The 22,674-nt window shown below is 44.1% G+C and overlaps 1 protein-coding gene across 1 annotated transcript in view; it reads right to left on the reverse strand.

Annotated features, from left to right (window-relative positions):
- The window catches only part of TRPM8 (transient receptor potential cation channel subfamily M member 8), a 1,843,971-nt gene that overhangs the window by 1,456,570 nt on the left and 364,727 nt on the right, over positions 1–22,674 (reverse strand). The window contains 1 exon segment of the mRNA XM_030210821.1: positions 18,331–18,508. Within this exon segment, the coding sequence (XP_030066681.1) occupies positions 18,331–18,508 (178 nt within the window).

Raw genomic sequence — 22,674 nt, forward strand, 5'->3', positions numbered from 1 at the left:
GTTCCGCACACTGCAGGGAGGAAGTATTTCTCCTTTTATTTTTTGTTAGATTAAGTTTAGGGAGAAGAATCGATGGAAGACAACTTCTAAAGGAGAGATCTCTTGAAGACTGCAACTGGAAGTTTTCCTTCAGCTAAGTACTGTAAAAGAAAAGTAAACCGACTGAATACAGGAAATTGAGGAAGAGAGAGAGACAATTCACACACTTTTTCTGAAACTCCTGTTTATCACACAAGTGAACTGAGATTAAAATTTGAAAATAGATCACGTGGTGCAATGAGCTGAGCAGACGTGTTTTGCTGCAGCTCGAGGGCCCTCACCCCGAAATTACAATTACATCGCTTCATTAGCGCCTATAAATCAACAGCTGGCCACAGCGAGACTATATGGACAAATATATAAATAAAACCCCAGTCGGAATGGCGCTACACACCGGGAAAAAGGAGAAAGAGAAGAACAAAGTTCCTACCCCGGAGTTCAAAATGGCGGGCGAACCGCTGCAGACTGACCGGGTTTTCTCAGCATCGCAACTCGAACAACTGACAACTGCGGTAGCGAAGGCCTGGCAGCCTAAGTGGGACGCTCTAGAGAATAAGATAGACGCCTACCACACCAAACTGGAAGGATTGGAGACTCACATGGAGGATCTTGCAACAAGGGTCTTGGCCCTAGAAGATGATTCACAGGGTTACAGCGCAGATATTCGTGAAATAAAGCAACAACTCCGGGAACACACAGATAAACTAGAAGACCTGGAAAATCGTTCCCGGAGAAACAACATACGAATTGTGGGTATCTCGGAGAATATTTCAGACAGAAATTTAGTGACATGGCTCTCGGACTGGTTAACCAAGGAACTGGCACTGTCAGACTCTCTGGGGCCTTTGGTACTTGAGCGCGCGCACCGCGTGGGACGTAAAAATGATACCCAGACGAGGCCACGAGTGATAGTGGCACGGATACTCAATTATCGCCACAAATTGGAAGTTTTGAACGGATTTAAGATCCGCAGAGGGGATCTAAAACACGAGGGGCGACCAGTCCTCATGTTTCAGGATTACTCCGCCGGGGTCCAGGAGCAACGGAAAAAATTTCACCAACTATGCGCAGCATTAGCGCAGAAGCAAACTCGCTTCATACTCCAATACCCAGCATTGTTGAAAGTCTCACTGCAAGGACAATGGCGCATGTTTAAAACTCCGGAGGAGGCTAAAGTTGGATTGCGGGAACATGGCATCTCTGAGGAGGACTGAGGGCACGTTTAGCACCTGCTGTGAGACAGCGTATTAATATAATATAATTACAGTAAGTAAGGAATTACATGTTAAATGGGGGAGAGGGCTCCCTGCTAATCAGGTGATCTCCAGCCGAAACCAGGCTTTGGCCCGGCAGATGGCTAAGGGTTGGATAGAGAGGGGGGAGATTAGGGGGGGGGGAAGACTAGAGAATGGGTTAAATAAGGAAGTCAGAGGTACCAAAAGTTTGGGCAGGAGGCAAGTCGGGGTCACAAGGGTTTACAACAGGGCCAATATTAAAGGGGACAGATGGAGTGAGCGAACCTGGAGTTGGGGGGACCATGAAAAACTTTGGAGAGGGAGTAGAACCATAAAAATGAGGGGCAAAATTGATGAGGATAGCGAAATTGGACACAATGACCACTAGAATAATATCCTGGAATGTTGGTGGTATAAGCTCCCCGACTAAAAGATCTAAGATCCTAACCACGCTAAAAAGATTTAAAGCTGACATAGCGTGCTTACAAGAAACACGCCTGACAGACAAAGAACACCTTAAATTACAAAAATTATGGGTTAGTGAAGTGTTTGCGGCCCCTCCTCAGGGTAGGAAAGGGGGAGTCGCTGTATTATTTCGAAAAGGACTGCCGTATAAAGTTACAGTACTAGATAAAGGAGTCAAAGAAGATTTCATTCTATTAAGAGTATGGTTGTCAGGGAGGGATTTGTTGTTGTTGGTCCTTTATGGGCCTAATAACTTTGATGCCGCGTTCTTCAAAGCTTTAACTGGGAAATGCTTGCAGAGTGGGGGAGGAGATCTGATAGTAGCGGGAGACTTTAATGCAGTAATAGACCCCCATCAGGACTGTTCCAACACTATAGCTTCTCAGTACCAAGGGATGCGAGCTCGAGAATTCCAAACTTTTAACAGAACCCTTGATCCAGTAGATCTGTGGAGGATATTACACCCCGGAGAGAGCGATTATACGCTCACGGCACGTTTGCCAGGATTGATTATATCATGTTAGCCCGCTCTCTTTTTCACCTAGTCGACGCAGCAGTCATTGGCCCAGAAGTAATATCCGACCATGCTATAGTGTGGGTAGACCTCAAACTCACGCCAGACCCAGGAGGGGGGATAGGGTGGAGATACCCAGCTCATTTACACTTTGACCCCCATTTGCGGGAGCATATACAGAAAAGCTGGGGACAGTATATAGAGCATAATAAAATCCATGCAGATACCCAACCTGAATTGTTTTGGTCAGCTTCCAAGGCTGTTTTACGAGGTGCTATAATAGCCTACTGTAGTGTCAAAAATAAAAGGAAAGCAGCCAGCATCCTGCTACTGGAGAGGCAGTTGCAAAGGGCCAAAAGAGGACATTTGCGACACCCCACGCCTGCCACCCTAGAAAAATTGAAAGCTACCCAGATAGCATTAAATAGCTTGCTGCATGAGAGGGAAATGAAATCAGCAGGTAGAATGCTGGGCCGTTTAATAAAAAATGCAGGTGCACCAAGGGCGGTGACCTCACTTAAAGATCCCAAGGGTAACCTCATCACAGACAGCAAAAAGATAGGGCAAGCATTTACAGAGTACTTTACAGACCTTTATCAGGCAAATTTGCCCCCCAATGAACAAAAAATACGAGAATATTTACAGCAGATAGGCCTTCCCAAGCTGACGGAGGAACAATTAGAGATCTTAAACAAACCCCTAGCAATGTCTGAGCTACAACAAGGGATTAAAACTCTAAAATTGTGGTCAGCGCCAGGCCCGGATGGGCTATCCGGGGAATACTATAAAATCTTACCAGGGGAAGCACTGGCGGCACTCCTAGAGTACTATCAGGAGGTCATTGAGGAGGGAAGTTTCCCGAGATACGCTAACACAGTGCTGATAACATTAATCCCCAAGCCAGGGAAGCCCCTCGACAAAGTAGAATCTTATAGACCAATATCCCTGTTAAACGTTGATATAAAGATACTGGCAAAAATGATGGCAGAGCGTCTGGCGCAATGCTTGCCATCGTTGATAGGCCCAGAGCAGGTGGGGTTTGTGAGAGGCCGCCAGTCAGCTCACAATGTCAGGAAAACTTTGCTGGCTATAGCGTCTAGCCAGCATCCTGAGCCTAGATGCTGAAAAGGCCTTTGATCGGGTCAGGTGGGACTTCATGTTTCAAACATTAACAGTAATGGGCCTGGAGGGATGGTTTATGCAAGCTGTAAGAACACTTTATGATCAACCCCGAGCGGGAGTGCTAATGAATGGTATTAGAGAATCATTCCAGATAGGTCGGGGTACAAGGCAGGGCTGTCCCCTGTCCCCATTGCTGTTCCTCCTGTCCCTAGAACCCCTGATACGGATGGTCCTCGCAGCTCCAGATCTTCAGGGGGTTACTTTGGCGGGTCATACCATAAAGATTTTAGCTTATGCAGATGACCTGTTGGTGGTAGTGAGGGAGCCCTCCAGAGCTTTGGGGAAATTGTTAGAGATCATTGAGCATTATGGGGGATATTCAGGCTTTCGACTAAACCTGCACAAGTCTACAGCCCTCCCAGTGTTCCCGGAGGTGCGCACAACATGGCCTGGGACCTTCCCTCTGCAGTGGGCACAGACCTCTCTGAAATACCTAGGAGTGTTTATCCCCATGGACCTGTCCAAGCTCTACGAACAGAATGTGTTGCAGTTATTATGAGACACCAGCAAGCAGTTGCTAGCTTGGGGACCACTACCGCTTTCCTTGATGGGACGGATTGCTCTGGTCAACATGGTCATAGTCCCCAGGTGGCTATACACATTTCAAACTCTCCCGCTATACCTAAAGAGGACAGACGAGCGGAAGCTTATAAAAATAATGCAGACTTTTATATGGAAAAAGAAAAAGCCTCGCCTCCCTTACTCCACGCTGTGTATACCGAAAGAATATGGCGGTCCAGGACTTCTGAACATTAAGCTCATGACTGTGGCCAGTGGTATGCGCCACATAAATGATTGGTTTAGAGGCACCCAAGACTACACGAACACGTCCATGGAGCTGCAGATATATCCTGAAATTCATTTCAGCAGTTACCTGCACACAAAGGGTCCCCCGATACCTTACATATTGAGAAGAACCGGAATAATGGGATCAGCAAAAACAGTATGGAAATGGATTTGCAAGCTTCATAATTTCTCGGCAAAAACCACTCCGTACCTATCAATATGTGGAAACCCAGATTTCAAGCCTGGCCTGCTTTACCCAGCGTTTCAGAGATGGAGGCGGAAAGGGATGGTGTATTTATCACATGTCATCACCCCTGAGGGAGGGCTCAGGTCGTTTCAAGATCTACAGAAGGAATTTGCATTACTTCCTACAGATAAATTCCACTACCTCCGGCTGAGACACTATGTACAGTCCCTGCCGTGGGAGGACCTGGCAGAGGATGTTCAGGAGGAGCTGGCTTCGGCCTTCTCTCTGGCGGCACAACAAAGGGTCCCACTTAAATTTCACCACAGACATATCAGAGACACTGCTGAAGAACTAGATTATGCTAAACTGTTGGGCATGTGGCAGCAGGACATTCCAATAGATCTGACGGTCTCTCAGTTTAAAACACACATCCTAACGATATGCAAACAGTCTACTTTAACCTCGCATTGGGAAACACAATATAAAGTGGCGCTCCGTTTATACATTTCCCCGAGAAGGGCCTTCCACATGGGACTCTCCTCCTGGGGGGAGTACCCTAAGTGTGGAGGAGCTGGAGCCACATTGGGACATATGCTCTGGACTTGTGGGGGCTTAGTTTGTTTTTGGACAAACTTGATTCATTGCATTTCAAAAACCTGGAAGGCAGAGTGGAAATATGATTCTGCGCTACTACTGGGGCGGCCGAAACTTATACATCCAGTCCCGGCGGGTTTTACGGCCTTTGTCCATAAGTCTATCATAGTTGCTAAACAAGTGATATTAGCAGAATGGGTGTCCCGACAAGATCCCACTTACTCCCAGTGGCGGACACGTATGATAACACTGTTGCGGTTTGAAAGATTGGGAATAGCAGACTTCAAATCCAAGGCTGGACTACAATTCCAAAACATCTGGAGCCCGTTCCTTAATACAATGTCCCCGACTGCCAGGAGTAGACTTGTAAATTATTAATGGTACCCCTGTGGTGGAGCAAGTAGAGTGGGAGGGATATGGGAGGGAAGGGGGGTATAGAGATAAGATGGAGGGATAGGGAGGGAAGGGAAAGGGGAGGGCGTTGGTTGGGGGGGGATGTTGATAAAATCAAGCTTGTGATAATTGCGTTATTGTAATGTCATATTTCTTTTTGCAATAAAAATGATTAAACATAAAATTTGAAAATAAAGGAAGAAGGAGAGATCCAATTAGAATAATTATACCACTATAAGACTAAGATTTGAAAGATTTTGGATAGTTACTTACCTTATAAGTAAGCCCTGCATGAAAGAAGTATATAAAAATGTTTAAATGAGATACATTTTAGAAACATTCCTATTTTGAGTTGGAAATCTTTGAAGTGTTATACTTACATGTAACTTGGTCAGGAAACTAAACGTTTGGTTAGTAAAGAAATTAGAGTGTGTACTGGATCCAGTAGGGAGTCAGCAGTTCTACTGGTCTAATCCTGTACAATCTAACTGAAGAGTATCTCTTTCTGTTTACCAGTACAGTCAAATAATTCCCTTCCACTTAAATAAAAAATGTATTGTTATATATAAGGGAGTAGTATCTGGATTTATTGTAAATCAAATTGATTCCATTCACAGGAATTTATATTCACCTTGATGCATTCATCCGGTAACAATTTTTAAGGATTATGTTTTATTTTATGTTCACTCTGTTTATGTTGTGAGCTGAGCACAGTTAGTTTCCTCGGCTGGCACGACTACAATCCAGAGGCATTTACAATGGACAGGGTGACACAACATTTAGTTAACAAACAGGAAAGTACAATAAATAGAAACTGATACGGGTGGCGGGAAGGTACAGGGTTAAGAGAAAGTAGTTAAGTCCACAAGATCTTTATATGAGTTGAATCCAGGAATGAGAGAGGCAGGACTGGATCTTTAGGGTAAGCTTGCCCAAATAAGTAGGTCTTGAGAGTCAGTTGATCTTGAACCGTTTTTACAGATTTAGGCAATGTATTCCACAAATGAGTGCCGATATAGAAAAAGGTGGAAGCGTATGTGGTTTTATACTTGAGTCCAGAACACGCAGGGTAATGGAGATTTAAGTATGAATGAGAAGATCTAAATGAATTCCTTGGTGGCAAGTTGACAAGGGCATCCATATATGCTGGAGCTGCTCCGTAGAGGATCTTATGGACTAGGGTGCAAAGTTATATGCTCCTGTACAGGAAGCCAGTGTAAGTTCTCACGAAGTGGTCTGGAACTTTTAAACGTTGATGCACCGAAGATTAGTTGAGCCGCTGTGTTTTGGGCAGTTTGTAGCTTTTTGAGAAGTAGGTCTCTGCACCCTGTGTATATGCCATTGCAGTAATCGATTCAGCTTAAGACCACTGATTGGACTAAATTACAAAATACTCCTCTTGGGAAATAAGGCTTTAATTGTTTTAGTTTCCAGAGAGAGAAGAGTGTTAAGTTCCAGTATTCGTAGACTCTCAGAGATGGGCAGGGTAAGGCCAGGTGTGTTTAAGGTAGCAGGTCTGAATCTGTTAAAGGGAGAGGGAAGGATAAGGCAATGAGTTTTCTGTGTTAAGCTTTAATTTAAATGAGTTAGCCCAAGTGAGCATGGTGTTTATCCCAAGGCTGATTTCATTAGTTACTTCGGTGAAATTTGTCCGAAAAGGGATGTAGATAATGATGTCATCTGCATAGATAAATGGGTGAAGACCCAGCTTTGAAAGGGCTGAGGCCAGGGGGATCACAGACCGGTTGCCAAGGAGGGGATAAACTTGAGTTGGACTTTACTTGGTAGGTTCTGGTGGTTAAGAAACCTTTCAGCCATGCTAGAACATTTCCACCGGCTCCGAAGTAATCGAGGAGGTTTAACAGGATGGAGTGGTCCACCATGTCAAAAGCACTTGACAAGTCAAATTGTAGTAGAAGAATGCTTTTCCCTAATGCTATTTCTTGCTTGAAGTTTGACAGAAGTGTGACAAGCACAGTTTCAGTGCTGTGAAGGGTACGGAATCCCGATTGTGATTCATGTAAAATGGAGAACCTATCCAGATACTCACTGAGTTGTTTATTCACCATTAATTTTACAAATAGTGGGATTGATGCAATTTGGCGAAAGTTAGCTTGATCAGTACTATCTTTTTTGGCATCTTTTGGGATTGGGGTGAGTAATATGTTTCCATGGGTTCCAGGGAACAATCCGTTTCCTAGCATGAAGTTTAAATGCTGTGTTAGATCAGTTACAAAGCAATTAGGGGCGCTTTTAAGTAAGTAGTTTGGGCAGATGTCCAAGCAGCAAAACTTACTGGAAAATCTGCGGATCTCTTGCGTAACAGAATCGACGGTAAGTGCAGAAAAGTTCAAAAATGTTTTTAGTACTTTGCATCTGACTAGGCAGTTACTTTTTATTATCTTTATTTGGGTCCTTTTTCCATTCTTTGAAGGACAATCTTTTGGCTTTAATGGCCTCTTTTACTTCACCTTTTAGCCATGCTGGCTGACGTTTTCTCTTTTTTCCACCTTTGCAAATATGTGGAATGCATCTGGACTGGGCTTCCAAGGGGTGACTGTCAGCTTCCTCCCCCATTCTAGTTTAAAAACTGTTCTATCTCCTTTTTAAAAGTTAGCTTTAGCAGCCTGGTTAAGGCGGAGTCCATCATACATACATAAGTAATGTCATACTGGGAAAAGACCAAGGGTCCATCGAGCCCAGCATCCTGTCCACGACAGCAGCCAATCCAGGCCAAGGGCACCTGGCAAGCTTCCCAAACGTACAAACATTCTATACATGTTATTCCTGGAATTGTGGATTTTTCCCAAGTCCATTTAGTAGCGGTTTATGGACTTGTCCTTTAGGAAACCGTCCAACCCCTTTTTAAACTCTGCTAAGCTAACCGCCTTCACCACATTTTCCGGCAATGAATTCCAGAGTTTAATTACACGTTGGGTGAAGAAACATTTTCTCCGATTTGTTTTAAATTTACTACACTGTAGTTTCATCGCATGCCCCCTAGTCCTAGTATTTTTGGAAAGCATGAACAGACGCTTCACATCCACCTGTTCCACTCCACTCATTATTTTATATACCTCTATCATGTCTCCCGTCAGCCGTCTCTTCTCCAAGCTGAAAAGCCCTAGCCTCCTTAATCTTTCTTCATAGGGAAGTCGTCCCATCCCCGCTATCATTTTAGTCGCCCTTCTCTGCACCTTTCCAATTCTACTATATCTTTCTTGAGATGCGGCGACCAGAAATGAACACAATACTCAAGGTGTAGTCGCACCATGGAGCGATACAACGGCATTATAACATCCTCACACCTGTTTTATTTATTTATTTATTTATTTATTTATTGCATTTGTATCCCACATTTTCACACCTATTTGCGGGCTCAGTGTGGCTTACAATATATTGTGAATGATGGAAATACAATTTGTTAAAGTACGATTATGAGTTACATTGTGAAGAGTTATAGGAAGACAAAGTCAAAGTCAAAACATCATTTGGGGAATAGAATTCTATTCGCTTTCCTAGCCACAGCAGCACACTGAGCAGAAGTTTTCAGTGTATTATCGACGACGACACCCAGATCCCTTTCTTGGTCCGTAACTCCTAATGTGGAACCTTGCATGACGCAGCTATAATTCTGGTTCTTTTTTCCCACATGCATCACCTTGCACTTGCTCACATTAAACGTCATCTGCCATTTAGCCGCCCCGTCTCCCAGTCTCGTAAGGTCCTCTTGTAATTTTTCACAATCCTGTCGCGATTTAACAACTTTGAATAACTTTGTGTCATCAGCAAATTTAATTACCTCGCTAGTTACTCCCATCTCTAAATCATTTATAAATATATTAAAAAGCAGCAGTCCTAGCACAGACCCCTGAGGAACCCCACTCTTCTCCATTGTGAATACTGCCCATTTAACCCCACTCTCTGTTTCCTATCCTTCACCCAGTTTTTAATCCACAATAGGACATTTCCTCCTATCCCATGACCCTCCAATTTCCTCTGTAGCCTTTCATGAGGTACCTTGTCAAACACCTTTTGGAAATCCAGATACACAATATCAACCAGTTCCCCTTTGTCCACATGTTTGTTCACTCCTTCAAAGAATTGAAGTAAATTGGTCAGGCAAGATTTCCCCACACAAAAGCCGTGCTGACTCGGTCTCAGTAATCCATGTCTTCGGATGTGCTCTGTAATTTTGTTTTTAATAATAGCCTCTACCATTTTCCCCTGCACTGACATCAGACTCACCGGTCTATAATTTCCCGGATCTCCCCTGGAGCCTTTTTAAAAAATCGGCGTTACATTGGCCACCCTCCAATCTTCCGGTACCATGCTCGATTTTAAGGATAAGTTGCATATCACTAGCAGTAGCTCCGCAAGCTCATTTTTCAGTTCTATCAGTACTCTAGGATGAATACCATCCAGTCCAGGAGATTTGCTACTCTTCAGTTTGCTGAACTGCCCCATTATGTCCTCCAGGTTTACCGTGAAGTCAGTAAGTTTCTCCGACTCGTCCGCTTGAAATACCATTTCCGACACCGGTATCCCACCCAAATCTTCCTCGGTGAAGACCGAAACAAAGAATTCATTCAGTCTCTCCGCTACGTCTTTGTCTTCCTTGATCGCCCCTTTTACCCCTCGGTCATCCAGTGGCCCAACCGATTCTTTTGCCGGCTTCCTGCTTTTAATATACCAAAAAAAATTTTTACTATGTTTTTTTGCCTCTAATGCTATCTTTTTTTCGTAATCCCTCTTGGCCTTCTTTATCTGCACCTTGCATTTGCGTTGACACTCCTTATGCTGCTTCTTGTTATTTTCAGACGGTTCCTTCTTTCATTTTCTGAAGGCGTTTCTTTTAGCCATAATATCTTTCTTCACCTCACTTTTCAACCAGGCCGGCTGTCTTTTGGACTTCCGTCTTTCTTTTCTAATTCGCGGAATATGTATGGCCTGGGCCTCCAGGATGGTATTTTTGAACAGCGTCCACGCCTATTGTACAGTTTTCACTCTCTCAGTTGCCCCCCTAAGCTTTTTTTTTTACCGTTCTTCTCATTTTATCATAGTCTCCTTTTTTAAAGTTAAACGCTAACGTATTTGACTTTCTGTGTACAGTTACTTCAAGGTCGATATCAAAACTGATCATATTATGATCACTGTTATCAAGCGGCCCCAGTACCATAACGTCCCTCACCAGATCATGCGCTCCACTAAGGACCAAGTCTAGAATTTTTCCTTATCTCGTCGGCTCCTGCACCAGCTGCTCCATAAAGCTGTCCTTGATTTCATCAAGGAATTGTACCTCTGTAGCGTGTCCCGATGTTACAAAGGTGTGACTTGTGTCCTGCTAAATTTGTAATCTATCTGAGTCAAGGCTGTCGTTAATATACAATGCTACCCCTCCACCAGTCCGGTCCACCCTATCACTATGTTATACTTTGTACCCCGGTATGACATAAGTACATAAGTAATGCCATACTGGGAAAAGACCAAGGATCCATCGAGCCCAGCATCCTGTCCACGACAGCGGCCAATCCAGGCCAAGGGCACCTGGCAAGCTTCCCAAACGTACAAACATTCTATACATGTTATTCCTGGAATTGTGGATTTTTCCCAAGTCCATTTAGTAGCGGTTTATGGACTTGTCCTTTAGGAAACCGTTCAATCCCTTTTTAAACTCTGCTAAGCTAACCGCCTTCACCACTTTCTCCGGCAACGAATTCCAGAGTTTAATTATACGTTGGGTGAAGAAACATTTTCTCCGATTTGTTTTAAATTTACTACACTGTAGTTTCATCGCATGCCCCCTAGTCCTAGTATTTTTGGAAAGCGTGAACAGACGCTTCACATCCACCTGTTCCACTCCACTCATTATTTTATATACCTCTATCATGTCTCCCCTCAGCCGTCTCTTCTCCAAGCTGAATAGCCCTAGCCTCCTTAATCTTTCTTCATAGGGAAGTCGTCCCATCCCCGCTATCATTTTAGTCGCCCTTCGCTGCACATTTTTCAATTCTACTATATCTTTCTTGAGATGCGGCGACCAGAATTGAACACAATACTCAAGGTGCGGTAGCACCATGGAGCGATACAACGGCATTATAACATCCTCACACCTGTTTTCCATACCTTTCCTAATAATACCCAACATTCTATTCGCTTTCCTAGCCACAGCAGCACACTAAGCAGAAGGTTTCAGCGTATTATCGACGACGACACCCAGATCCCTTTCTTGGTCCGTAACTCCTAACGTGGAACCTTGCATGACGTAGCTATAATTCGGGTTCTTTTTTCCCACATGCATCACCTTGCACTTGCTCACATTAAACGTCATCTGCCATTTAGCCGCCCAGTCTCCCAGTCTCGTAAGGTCCTCTTGTAATTTTTCACAATCCTGTCGCAATTTAACAACTTTGAATAACTTTGTGTCATCAGCAAATTTAATTACCTCGCTAGTTACTCCCATCTCTAAATCATTTATGAATATATTAAAAAGCAGCAGTCCTAGCACAGACCCCTGAGGAACCCCACTAACTACCCTTCTCCATTGTGAATATTGCCCATTTAACCCCACTCTCTGTTTCCTATCCTTCACCCAGTTTTTAATCCACAATAGGACATTTCCTCCTATCCCATGACCCTCCAATTTCCTCTGTAGCCTTTCAGGAGGTACCTTGTCAAACGCCTTTTGGAAATCCAGATACACAATATCAACCGGTTCCCCTTTGTCCACATGTTTGTTTACTCCTTCAAAGAATTGAAGTAAATTGGTCAGGCAAGATTTCCCCACACAAAAGCCGTGCTGACTTGGTCTCAGTAATCCATGTCCTCGGATGTGCTCTGTAATTTTGTTTTTAATAATAGCCTCTACCATTTTCCCCTGCACTGACGTCAGACTCACCGGTCTATAATTTCCCGGATCTCCCCTGGAGCCTTTTTAAAAAATCGGCGTTACATTGGCCACCCTCCAATCTTCCGTTACCACGCTCGAATTTAAGGATGAATACCATCCAGTCCCGGAGATTTGCTACTCTTCATTTTGCTGAACTGCCCCATTACGTCCTCCAGGTTTACCATGAAGTCAGTAAGTTTCTCCGACTTGTCCGCTTGAAATACCATTTCCGACACCGGTATCCCACCCAAATCTTCCTCGGTGAAGATCGAAACAAAGAATTCATTCAGTCTCTCCGCCACGTCTTTGTCTTCCTTGATTGTCCCTTTTACCCTTCGGTCATCCAGCGGCCCAACTGATTCTTTTGCCGGCTTCCTGCTTTTAATATACCGAAAAAAATTTTACTATGTTTTTTTGCCTCTAATGCTATCTTTTTTTCGCAATCCCTCTTGGCCTTCTATATCTGCACCTTGCATTTGCTTTGACACTCCTTATGCTGCTTCTTGTTAACCAGTGTCCCACTGGTTATCCTTTCGGAACAGTCTCCCCCTTTCCCAGAATGTTGCCCAGTTCCTAACAAATCTAAATCCCTCATCCCTGCACCATCGTCTCAACCATGCATTGAGACTTCAGAGCTCTACCTGCCTTTTGGGTCCTGCGCATGGAATGGGGATCATCTCTGAATATATGACCCTAGAGGATCTGAACTTCAGCTTTCTACCTAAGAGCCTAAATTTAGCTTCGAGAACCTCCCTCCAACATTTTGTTATGTCATTGGTACCCACATAGACTGACTCTTCGCCAGAATCATCTAGGATCCTGTCTAAGTGATTCATGAGGTCTGCCATCTTTGCACCAGGCGATCCTCACATCCACTAGCCACCCAGCAATCTATATGCCTAATGATCGAATCACCAACTACCAGCTGTCCTAACCCTTCCCTCCTGGGAAGAACTTGTTAACATATCCTCAGTGCGAGAGTATAGTACATCCCCTGGTGGGCAGGAGTACTACTACTACTACTACTATTTAGCATTTCTATAGCGCTACAAGGCATACGCAGCGCTGCACAAACATAGAAGAAAGACAGTCCCTGCTCAAAGAGCTTACAATCTAATAGACAAAAAATAAATAAAGTAAGCAAATCAAATCAATTAATGTGAACGGGAAGGAAGAGAGGAGGGTAGGTGGAGGCGAGTGGTTACAAGTGGTTACGAGTCAAAAGCAATGTTAAAGAGGTGGGCTTTCAGTCTAGATTTAAAGGTGGCCAAGGATGGGGCAAGACGTAGGGGCTCAGGAAGTTTATTCCAGGCGTAGGGTGCAGCGAGACAGAAGGCGCGAAGTCTGGAGTTGGCAGTAGTGGAGAAGGGAACAGATAAGAAGGATTTATCCATGGAGCGGAGTGCACGGGTAGGGGTGTAGGGAAGGACGAGTGTGGAGAGATACTGGGGAGCAGCAGAGTGAATACATTTATAGGTTAGTAGAAGAAGTTTGAACAGGATGCGAAAACGGATAGGGAGCCAGTGAAGGGTCTTGAGGAGAGGGGTAGTATGAGTAAAGTGACCCTGGCGGAAGATGAGACGGGCAGCAGAGTTTTGAACCGACTGGAGAGGGGAGAGGTGACTAAGTGGGAGGCCAGCAAGAAGCAGATTGCAGTAGTCTAAACGAGAGGTGACAAGGGTGTGGATGAGGGTTTTGGTAGAGTGCTCGGAAAGAAAGGGGCGGATTTTACGAATGTTGTAAAGAAAGAAACGACAGGTCTTGGCGGTCTGCTGGATATGAGCAGAGAAGGAGAGAGAAGAGTCAAAGATGACCCCAAGGTTTCGAGCTGAGGAGACAGGGAGAATGAGAGAGCCATCAACAGAAATAGAAAACGGGGGGAGCGGGGAGGTGGGTTTGCTGTCCTTCTAGGAGACCTCCCTTCTCCAAGGCAGCACAGGAGCTACCAAACTGGAGGTGGGACTTCTCTACAACATCCATGTAGGTCTCCTCTTTGTACCTCTCTGTTTCCCTCAGATACATCAAGTCTGCTACTCTAGCCTCAAGAGAATGGAACCATTTTCTGAGAGCTAGGAGCTCTTTGCATCGGGTATACATATATAACTGCTCAGCAACTGGGAGAAAATCATACATGTGACACTGAATGCATAATCATACATGTGACACTGAACACAAAAGACTGGATAGAACCCCTCTCGCGGCTGGACTGCTGACACTATCTTAGCATTTTTGAGTTTTTCAATAATATGAAAATGTCTTTAGTTTATATAGTATATTGTCTGATGTATTTAGTGTTTCCTTCTTAGAAGGTAATGAGAAGTATTTAAAACTCTGTTATCCTAATTTTGTGCCAGTACGTGCCGGTACTGCGTACCAGCACCTTTTTGTGAGGTCCAGCTCACCTGCCCACTCCCTTCCTTTCGTGCACCCGTGCTCCCCCCCTCCGCCCTCCCTCAGCTCCTCGACTTTCCTTGAAATCCTTAATTAACCTGAAGTCACGGCAAACCAGCAGTAAAAACAGCTGGCAGGCAGGCTTGCCTCTTCGTCACTTCCCTTCCCTCTCAGAACGTCCCACCCTTGCAGAAAGGAAATTACATCAGAGGAAAGCAGGACACGCTGAGAGGGAAGGGAAACGATGAGGAGACAAGCCTGCCTGCCAGCTGTTTTTACTACCGGTTCACCGTGACTTTGGGTAAATTAAAGATTTCAAGGAAAGTCGGGGAGCTGAGGGAGGGGGGCTGGGGTTTAAATGAATCGCTGTACATGGAGGGGAAGGATGGCAGGGGAGCGAGGGGAATCACTGGACATGGATTTGAGGGGAAGGCAGGGAACAGAGAATTGCTGGACATGGATAGGAGGGGAGGAGAGAGGAGACATGCTGGACATGGATGGGAGGGGAGGGCAGGGAACAGAGAATGGCTGGATATGGATGGGAGGGGAGGGCAGGGGAGAGAGGAGATATGCTGGACATGGATGGATGGAGGAGTTGGCGGGGAGAGAGTAAAAATGCTGGACTTGGATGGAGGAGAGGGGAGAGAGAATTATTGCTTTATATGGATACGGGGAGGGAAGAGAGAGGAGAAATGCTGGACATGGATGGAAGAGAGAAGAGAGGAGAAGTGATGGAGGGTAGGAAAGAAAAAAGAAGAAGATGCATATGGATGGAGATGAGGGAAAGGGAAGAGAGGAGAAAAACTGCACATGGATGGAGAAAATAGGCAAAAGCTGGATCCACGTTATACCTCCTCCAGTCAATTCCACGGAGAAGGACCCAGCTTTTACTTATGGATGTAGGGCAAGAAATGAAGAAGAAAGGAGGAAAGTAAAGAAATATATGGAAAGGAAGCCCTGGAAACGGAGTTAAGAGAACAGATAGAGAGCAGCAGAATCAGAGACTGGGACCAATATGGATAGAAAAACAACGTCACCAGACATCGAAGGTAGAAAAAATCATTTTACTGTATTTTCATTTTAGTGTTTGGAATATGTCCAATTTGAGAATTTACATCTGCTGTCTTATTTTGCACTGGGTATACTGGAGCTGTAACAGCTTACAGAAATTATTTATAATGAAAAAAAAATCATTTATTTTTTTTCTCCTATACTAGTATAATATTTTCAATAATGTCTGTTTATATACGCCATGGCTGGTATAAGGGATGTGGCTAATGTGGGTGTGGCTATAATAGGGGTGGAGTCATATGTGGTGACCCCGCTCATAATGAGTACCGGCACCTTTTTTCCTACAAAAAAAAGCACTGACAATAAGTGACTATAAATGAAGAGTTGTGCTAGGGGTGGGCAGGTGTTGAGGGAGAGTGGGTGAGATGAAGACTAAACTAGGTCCTGCAGTGCCTGCTAGAGGTTATCTGTTAATGCTGTGGTACAAAGTTCAAGTTTTAAAACTAGGGGGAAAGAGTATGGAGATTAGTTGATAAAGTTTGCTTTTTATATATTTTTAATCTGCCTACCACTACCTACAATTCCTCTTTTATACCCCAATCTTTAAGTTCCCAAAGTACAAAGCAAAATAATGTTCACTTGCCAGAGAAATATCATCTAACTTCTCAGAACTTCTCAGAAAGAAAGTGGGACCTTTCTTCTTTATATAATTTTTAATCTAAGGGAACCGCTTCAAACAGACACTTTGAAGCTAACTCAGTAATCAGGTTGCCCTTAGTAACCTCTGCAAATATTCTACTTCCTCACACCTTCATTAACACCTAATTGAGGTCAGTAGCAATGCTACCTCTCCAGGAACCAAAGAACAGAAAATAACTGTCTTTTAGAGCAAGATTTGATCCTTCCTACTTTTTAAAGTTTCAGTTTCAAACTATGGGAAAAGTGTCTGCTTCTAGAGAAAAATTCAGTTTAAAACTATGGGAAAAGGGTTTTACAGTATGGAAATTAGTTAATAATGCTTGCTTTTTTCTCTCTCTTTCTCTCTCTCTCTCTCTGTCCCCCCCCCCCCCCACTAAGACTAAACTATGTCTTGCAAGCTAACTCAGTAATCAGGTTGCCCATAGTAACCTCTGCAAATATTCTACTTCCTCACACCTTAATTAACACCTAATTGAGGTCAGTAGCAATGCTACCTCTCCAGGAACCAAAGAACAGAAAATAACTGACTTTTAGAGCAAGATTTGATCCTTCCTACCTTTTAAAGTTTCAGTTTCAAACTATGGGAAAAGTGTCTGCTTCTAGAGAAAATTTCAGTTTAAAACTATGGGAAATTAGTTAATAATGCTTGCTTCTCTCTCTCTCTCTCTCTCTCTCTCTCTCTCTCTAAGACTAAACTATGTCTTGCAAGCTAACTCAATAATCAGGTTGCCCTTAGGGTTACCATTCGTCCGGATTTCCCCGGACATGTCCTCTTTTTGAGGGCATGTCCGGGGCGTCCGGCGGATTTTGCCTGCACCCACGTTTGCCCGGATTTCTGGACAAACGTGGGCGCGGGTGCGGGCAGGCACATGCGTGCGGTGGGCGTGTGGGTGCGCGATCGGCGCCGTGGGTCTGGTCTCCCATCCCCTCCCCTTCCTTACCATGTTCTCTGGTGGTCTAGTGACGTCTTCGGGGCAGGAAAGAGCCCCCTCTTTCCTGCCCAGAGCGCTGCCTCCCTGTCTATCATCCTTCTCGGTCTGGCTGGGGATTCAAAATGGCCACCGAGAGTTGAACTCTCGCGAGGCCGCTTCAACTCTCGGTGCCCATTTTGAATCCCCAGCCAGACCGAGGAGGATGCAGCAGGCAAGGGCAGGCAGCGCTCCGGGCAGGAAAGAGGGGGCTCTTTCCTGCCCCGAAGAGAAGACGCTACTAGACCACCAGGGCTAGATAGTAAGTGAGGGGGGGGGGTATGTGAGAGGGGGGAGGGGACTATGTGATGGGGGGGCGGGGAATAGGGCGGAACGAGGACCCGAAGGGGGCGTGGTGGGGCGGGGCATGAGGCGGGGCGTGGCGGGGTAGGGGGCGTGACATGTGTCCTCTTTTTCAGAGGACACAAAATGGTAACCCTAGTTGCCCTTAGTAACCTCTGTAAATATTCTACTTCCTCAAACCTTAATTAACACCTACCACTCCAGCAACCAAAGAACAGAAAATAACTGTGCTTAGAGCTGATTTCCATGCCAAATTTTGAGTGCAAGGATTTATACCAACTGAAATCTAGTGGAGATCGTGGCATGTAATTTAGGCACGCATTCAGTAATACTGTGCGCACCTCTAGTGAACAGCCCTGACCCGCTCATGCCCCTCCCATGGTCACGCGCCTTTTTGAGTTGTGTGTTATAAGATTTTAGTGTGGATCTTTGTAGAATAGCACCTAGCAAGATGAATGCGCAAATCGAAAATGTTGCCAATTAATGCCAATAATTGATTGTTAGAACCCAATTATTGGTGCTAACTGGCTCAGTCAATTTAGTTGTGCACATATCTCAGGACAGCATGCAATATTGCGCTAGGAAATTTGTGTGACATTTATAGAATCTGGGTGATTGTGCCTAATGCATTTTAATAAAGGCACCCCTAAGTGTGAAAACAAAAGTGACCTTACCTTTCGACTGTGCAATATAAATCAACCTGCTGAAGATTTTCCTCATGCGCGGCTTCAGGGAAAAGTTTTTTGCTCCACCCGTTATGGAAATAATGAGGTTTGGAGTTTTCAGTTGCCAGTAATGTGTCATCAGCTCATAAAGAGTTTCAGGGTTTGTGTCTCGAGACAGGCGAATATACTGCATAGGTAGCAAGAAATGAAACCTGCTTAATAGTGAACTGAATTCCTCCTAAATTTATGAAAGATTATTTTAAAACAAAAAGAAATAGAATATTACTTTACATTTTAAGAACATTAGAAATGCCAAGCTAGGTCAGATCAGTTGTCCTTCAAGTTCAACATCTTGTCTCTAAAAATGGCTAGGCTCGGTATTGGATGTACCTATTAGATTCAAAATATAAATCCACTTTCATGTTACTTCCAGAAATAGAAAACAGAAACACCTAAGTCTATCTAATCGTCCTCTGGAAAAGTATCCAAAGCTCTTGTGAAATCAACTAAATACTGGCCTTGACCACATTTTCTTGCAACAAATTCCACAATTTATTTATGTACTGACTGAAAATTTTTTTTCTAGAATTTGCTTAAAATCTGCTACTAGTTAGCTTTACAAAGTGCCCCTAACATAGTATCACAGAGGAAGATATTCAGCTGACTATGATCAGCAATTCTTTTGCTGCTGTTGAGTTTATGCCCGGATATTCAATGCCGAGCCATGTCCAGGCTCGTGGGCCTCAAGAATTGGCGTTAAAAGGACAACCTTTATTCAAAGAACCAAAAGGGGCTATGTTTCAGCAAAGGCCTAATTCAGGGGGTTTTCCTTGCCAGCTTCCTCTGACCCCTGTCTTCTCGGCTGCACTCTAAGGATTAGCTTCCTAAACCCTCTTCCCTCCAAAAAAGTTGAATTAACCAGGAATCGAACCTAGGTCAACTGCTTGGAAGGTACCTATGCTCACCACTATACCACCAATGCAGGAAAGAAGCTAATCCTTAGAATGCTGCAGAGAAGAAACAGGGCAGAGTAAACTAGCAAGGAAAAACTCCTAAAGTAGGCATTTGCCGAATCACCAATTTTTGAAGCTCATATGCTTTTCTCTTGTGCTGGTTATGCTGCACCATTGATTCTTTCTCCTTTGTTTGGTAAACATTTATGTGCATAAGAGATATGTAAATATCAGGACTTATGTTACAGAATTTCCCCCTTAGGGGGCAATTTTATAGTTTTTCCCTGTGTAAAGCATGCTTCTTTAGCGTCTGGGATGTACCATCCCGAACATGCAGGACACCCAGCTTAAAAAGTACCAATACCTCTGAGGCACGATTGAACATCCGCAACTGATTCTGCACTATTGATTTTGCGCCATTGACTCTGATGAAAAAATGAGCAGCCAAGGCAGTGAACAAATTTAAGCAAGTATGCAGAGAGCACAAGCTACTGGGGGAGAGGTGTATAGCTCACTTCCACATTGCATCCTGATGACATCAGATGCCTAGTTTTAAATGTAACAACACCTCTGAGGCATGATTGAATATCAAGCTTTACTGTTATCACAAGATTACTGTAATGCTACTTTAGTGAATTGTCCCAAATTACTTTTGAAGAAATTGGTGACAATCCAAAACACAGCCATTCAGCTGATATTTTCACTGACTAAAGCAGATCATATATTGCCTTATCTGATCTCTCTTTACTGGCTTCTAGTAGATGCCATGATTATGTTTAAGTTCTATTGTATTCTTTTTACAGTTTTACAAGGTGAAGCTGCATCCTAGATGTATAATCCATTTGAATTCTCTACAACAAATGGGATTTACTCACTATGCTAGCGGCACACCAACCTAATATAGCACCGGAGGCAGAGCACACACCTCTTGGGCAGAGCACACACACCCCTAGGCACATACACACCACCTCCAAGCAAGGGCAATATATATATATATATATATATATATATATATATATATATATATTGTGTATCTGGATTTTCAAAAGATGTTTGACAAAGTACCTCATGAAAGACTCCAGAAGAAATTGGAGAGTCATGGGATAGGAGGTAGTGTCCTAGTGTGGATTAAAAACTGGTTAAAGGATAGAAAACACAGAGTAGGGTTAAATGGTCAGTATACTCAATGGAGACGGGTAGATAGTGGGGCTCCCCAGGGGTCTGTGCTAGGGCCGCTGCTTTTTAACTTATTTATAAATGATCTAGAGATGGGAGTAACTATTGATGTAATTCAATTTGCTGACCACACAAAGTTATTCAAAATTTTTAAATCGCAAGATGATTGTGAAAAATTACAAGAGGACCTTACGAGACTTGGAGACTGGGCATCCAAATGACAGATGATGTTTAATGTGAACAAATGCAAAATGATGCATGTGGGAAAGAGGAATCCACACTATAGCTACATGATGCAAGGTTCCACGTTAGGAGTCATCTACCTTAAAAAGGATCTAGGAGTCATCACTGATGATACTTTGAAACTCTCTGGTCAGTGTGCTTCTGCAGCAAAGAAAGCAAATAGAATGTTAAGTATTATTAAGAAAGGAATGGAAAATAAGTCCATAAGCCATTATTAAAATGGGCTTGGGAAAATCCACTGCTTATTTCTGGGATAAGCAGTATAAAATATATTGTACTATTTTAGGACCTTGCCAGGTACTTGTGACCTGGATTGGCCACTGTTGGAAACAGGATAATGGACTTGATAGACCTCCCTCAGTCTCATACAGGCATAACTTCACAGAGAGAGTGGTGGATGTTTGGAATGCTCTCCCAGGTGGTGGAGAGGAAAACGGTAACGGAATTCAAACGTGTGGGGGATAAACATAAAAGAATCCTGTTCCGAGGGAATGGATCATCAGAAGCTTAGCCGAGATTGGGTGGCAAGGCTGGTGGTGGGAGGGGGGGCTGGTTGGGAGGCGGGGATTGTGGTGGGCAGACTTATATGGTCTGTGCCCTGAAAATGACAGATACAAATCAAGGTAAGGTATACACAAAAAGTAGCACATATGAGTTTATCTTGTTGGGCAGACTAGATGGACCGTGCAGGTCTTTTTCTGTTACTAACAGATTGTGTGAATTTGAGGCTCCTAGGGTCGGGAACTGTTCATGAGGTTTCATGATGATGACTCTGAAGGTGGTGCCTTGAGTGTGAGCACATTAGTGACTCTTTCAGTCAGTGCTATTATTTCACTAGGATCTGGTCTCTCAGTGCTATTATTTCACTAGGATCTGCTCCCTCCTAAAGTGAGGTACAGTCTGGATTGGTAGGACGACCCCAGTCACCTTCTCTAGGGGATCCTGTTGGATCTGCTGGATTGGGTGGTAGTCATCACTGAGGTCTATATCAACAAGCAGGATGACCCCTGGAGCAGGCGGTGGATCTGGAGGTGGCAGCCTTTTGTTGATGTGCACCTGCAGTCTTTCTCAGTGGTCCATATCTCCGGCAAAGACAATGTTCAGGCAGACTTTTTCAACCACTCCCTCTTGGAGCCAGGGGAGTGGGACCTAGGTCAGGTGGCCTATTTGCTCATTCAAGACTGGTTGGAGCAGCTGTTATTCAGCCTAATGGCCATGAGCAGCAATGCCAAAGTGAAGTGCTTCTTCACTCAGAGGGGTGAAGAGATGTCGCAGGGGATAGATGCCCTAGTTCAGCAGTAGCCCAAAAAAGAGCCACTGTATGTCTTCCCACTGTGGGTAACCTGCTGGATTGCACACCATTCCTTGCTAGTGCTTCTGGTGGCACCAGATTGGCTTCAGAAGCCATGGTATGCAGACCTGGTTTGTCTGCTGGTAGCCAAACTGCTTCCCCTTCCAAAGGGTCACAGTTTGGTCAGGCAGGGTCCATTGATAATGGAAGATCTGGATCATTTCTGGCTTATGGTCTGGCCCTTGAAAGATGGTGCTCAAGTCATCTCCACTTTTCTCAAGGCCTGCAAGTCTTCTTCCTACCTGGCCTATATCTGGGTTTGGAAGGTCTTAAAGGGCTTGTGTGCCTAATGCTCACTTTCTCTCTGGAAGGCACAGGTTCCTGAAATCCTTGGGAATATGTAATGTAGCAGATGTTTGCACTAGTGAGAGGCATGGCTCTAACAATATTAGCTAGTCAGTTCCTGTAGCTCAGAAATTGGTCTGCATATGCAGACTGCTTTTAGGGGTAAAATCTTCTTCAGAGAGGACTTAGCAAAGATAGTGACGGATTTTGATGACTCTAAACCCCAAAGACTTCCTCAGGAGAAGCCCACCCAGAACTTCTTATCCTTTCTCTAGCACATCAAGATATTGGGATACAAAGTTAGGAAACTTTGAAGTTCTTGTGTGTTCATGCGCTTTAATACAT

The sequence above is a fragment of the Microcaecilia unicolor genome, chromosome 7 (genome assembly GCF_901765095.1).
Source record: "Microcaecilia unicolor chromosome 7, aMicUni1.1, whole genome shotgun sequence".
NCBI lineage: Eukaryota > Metazoa > Chordata > Amphibia > Gymnophiona > Siphonopidae > Microcaecilia > Microcaecilia unicolor.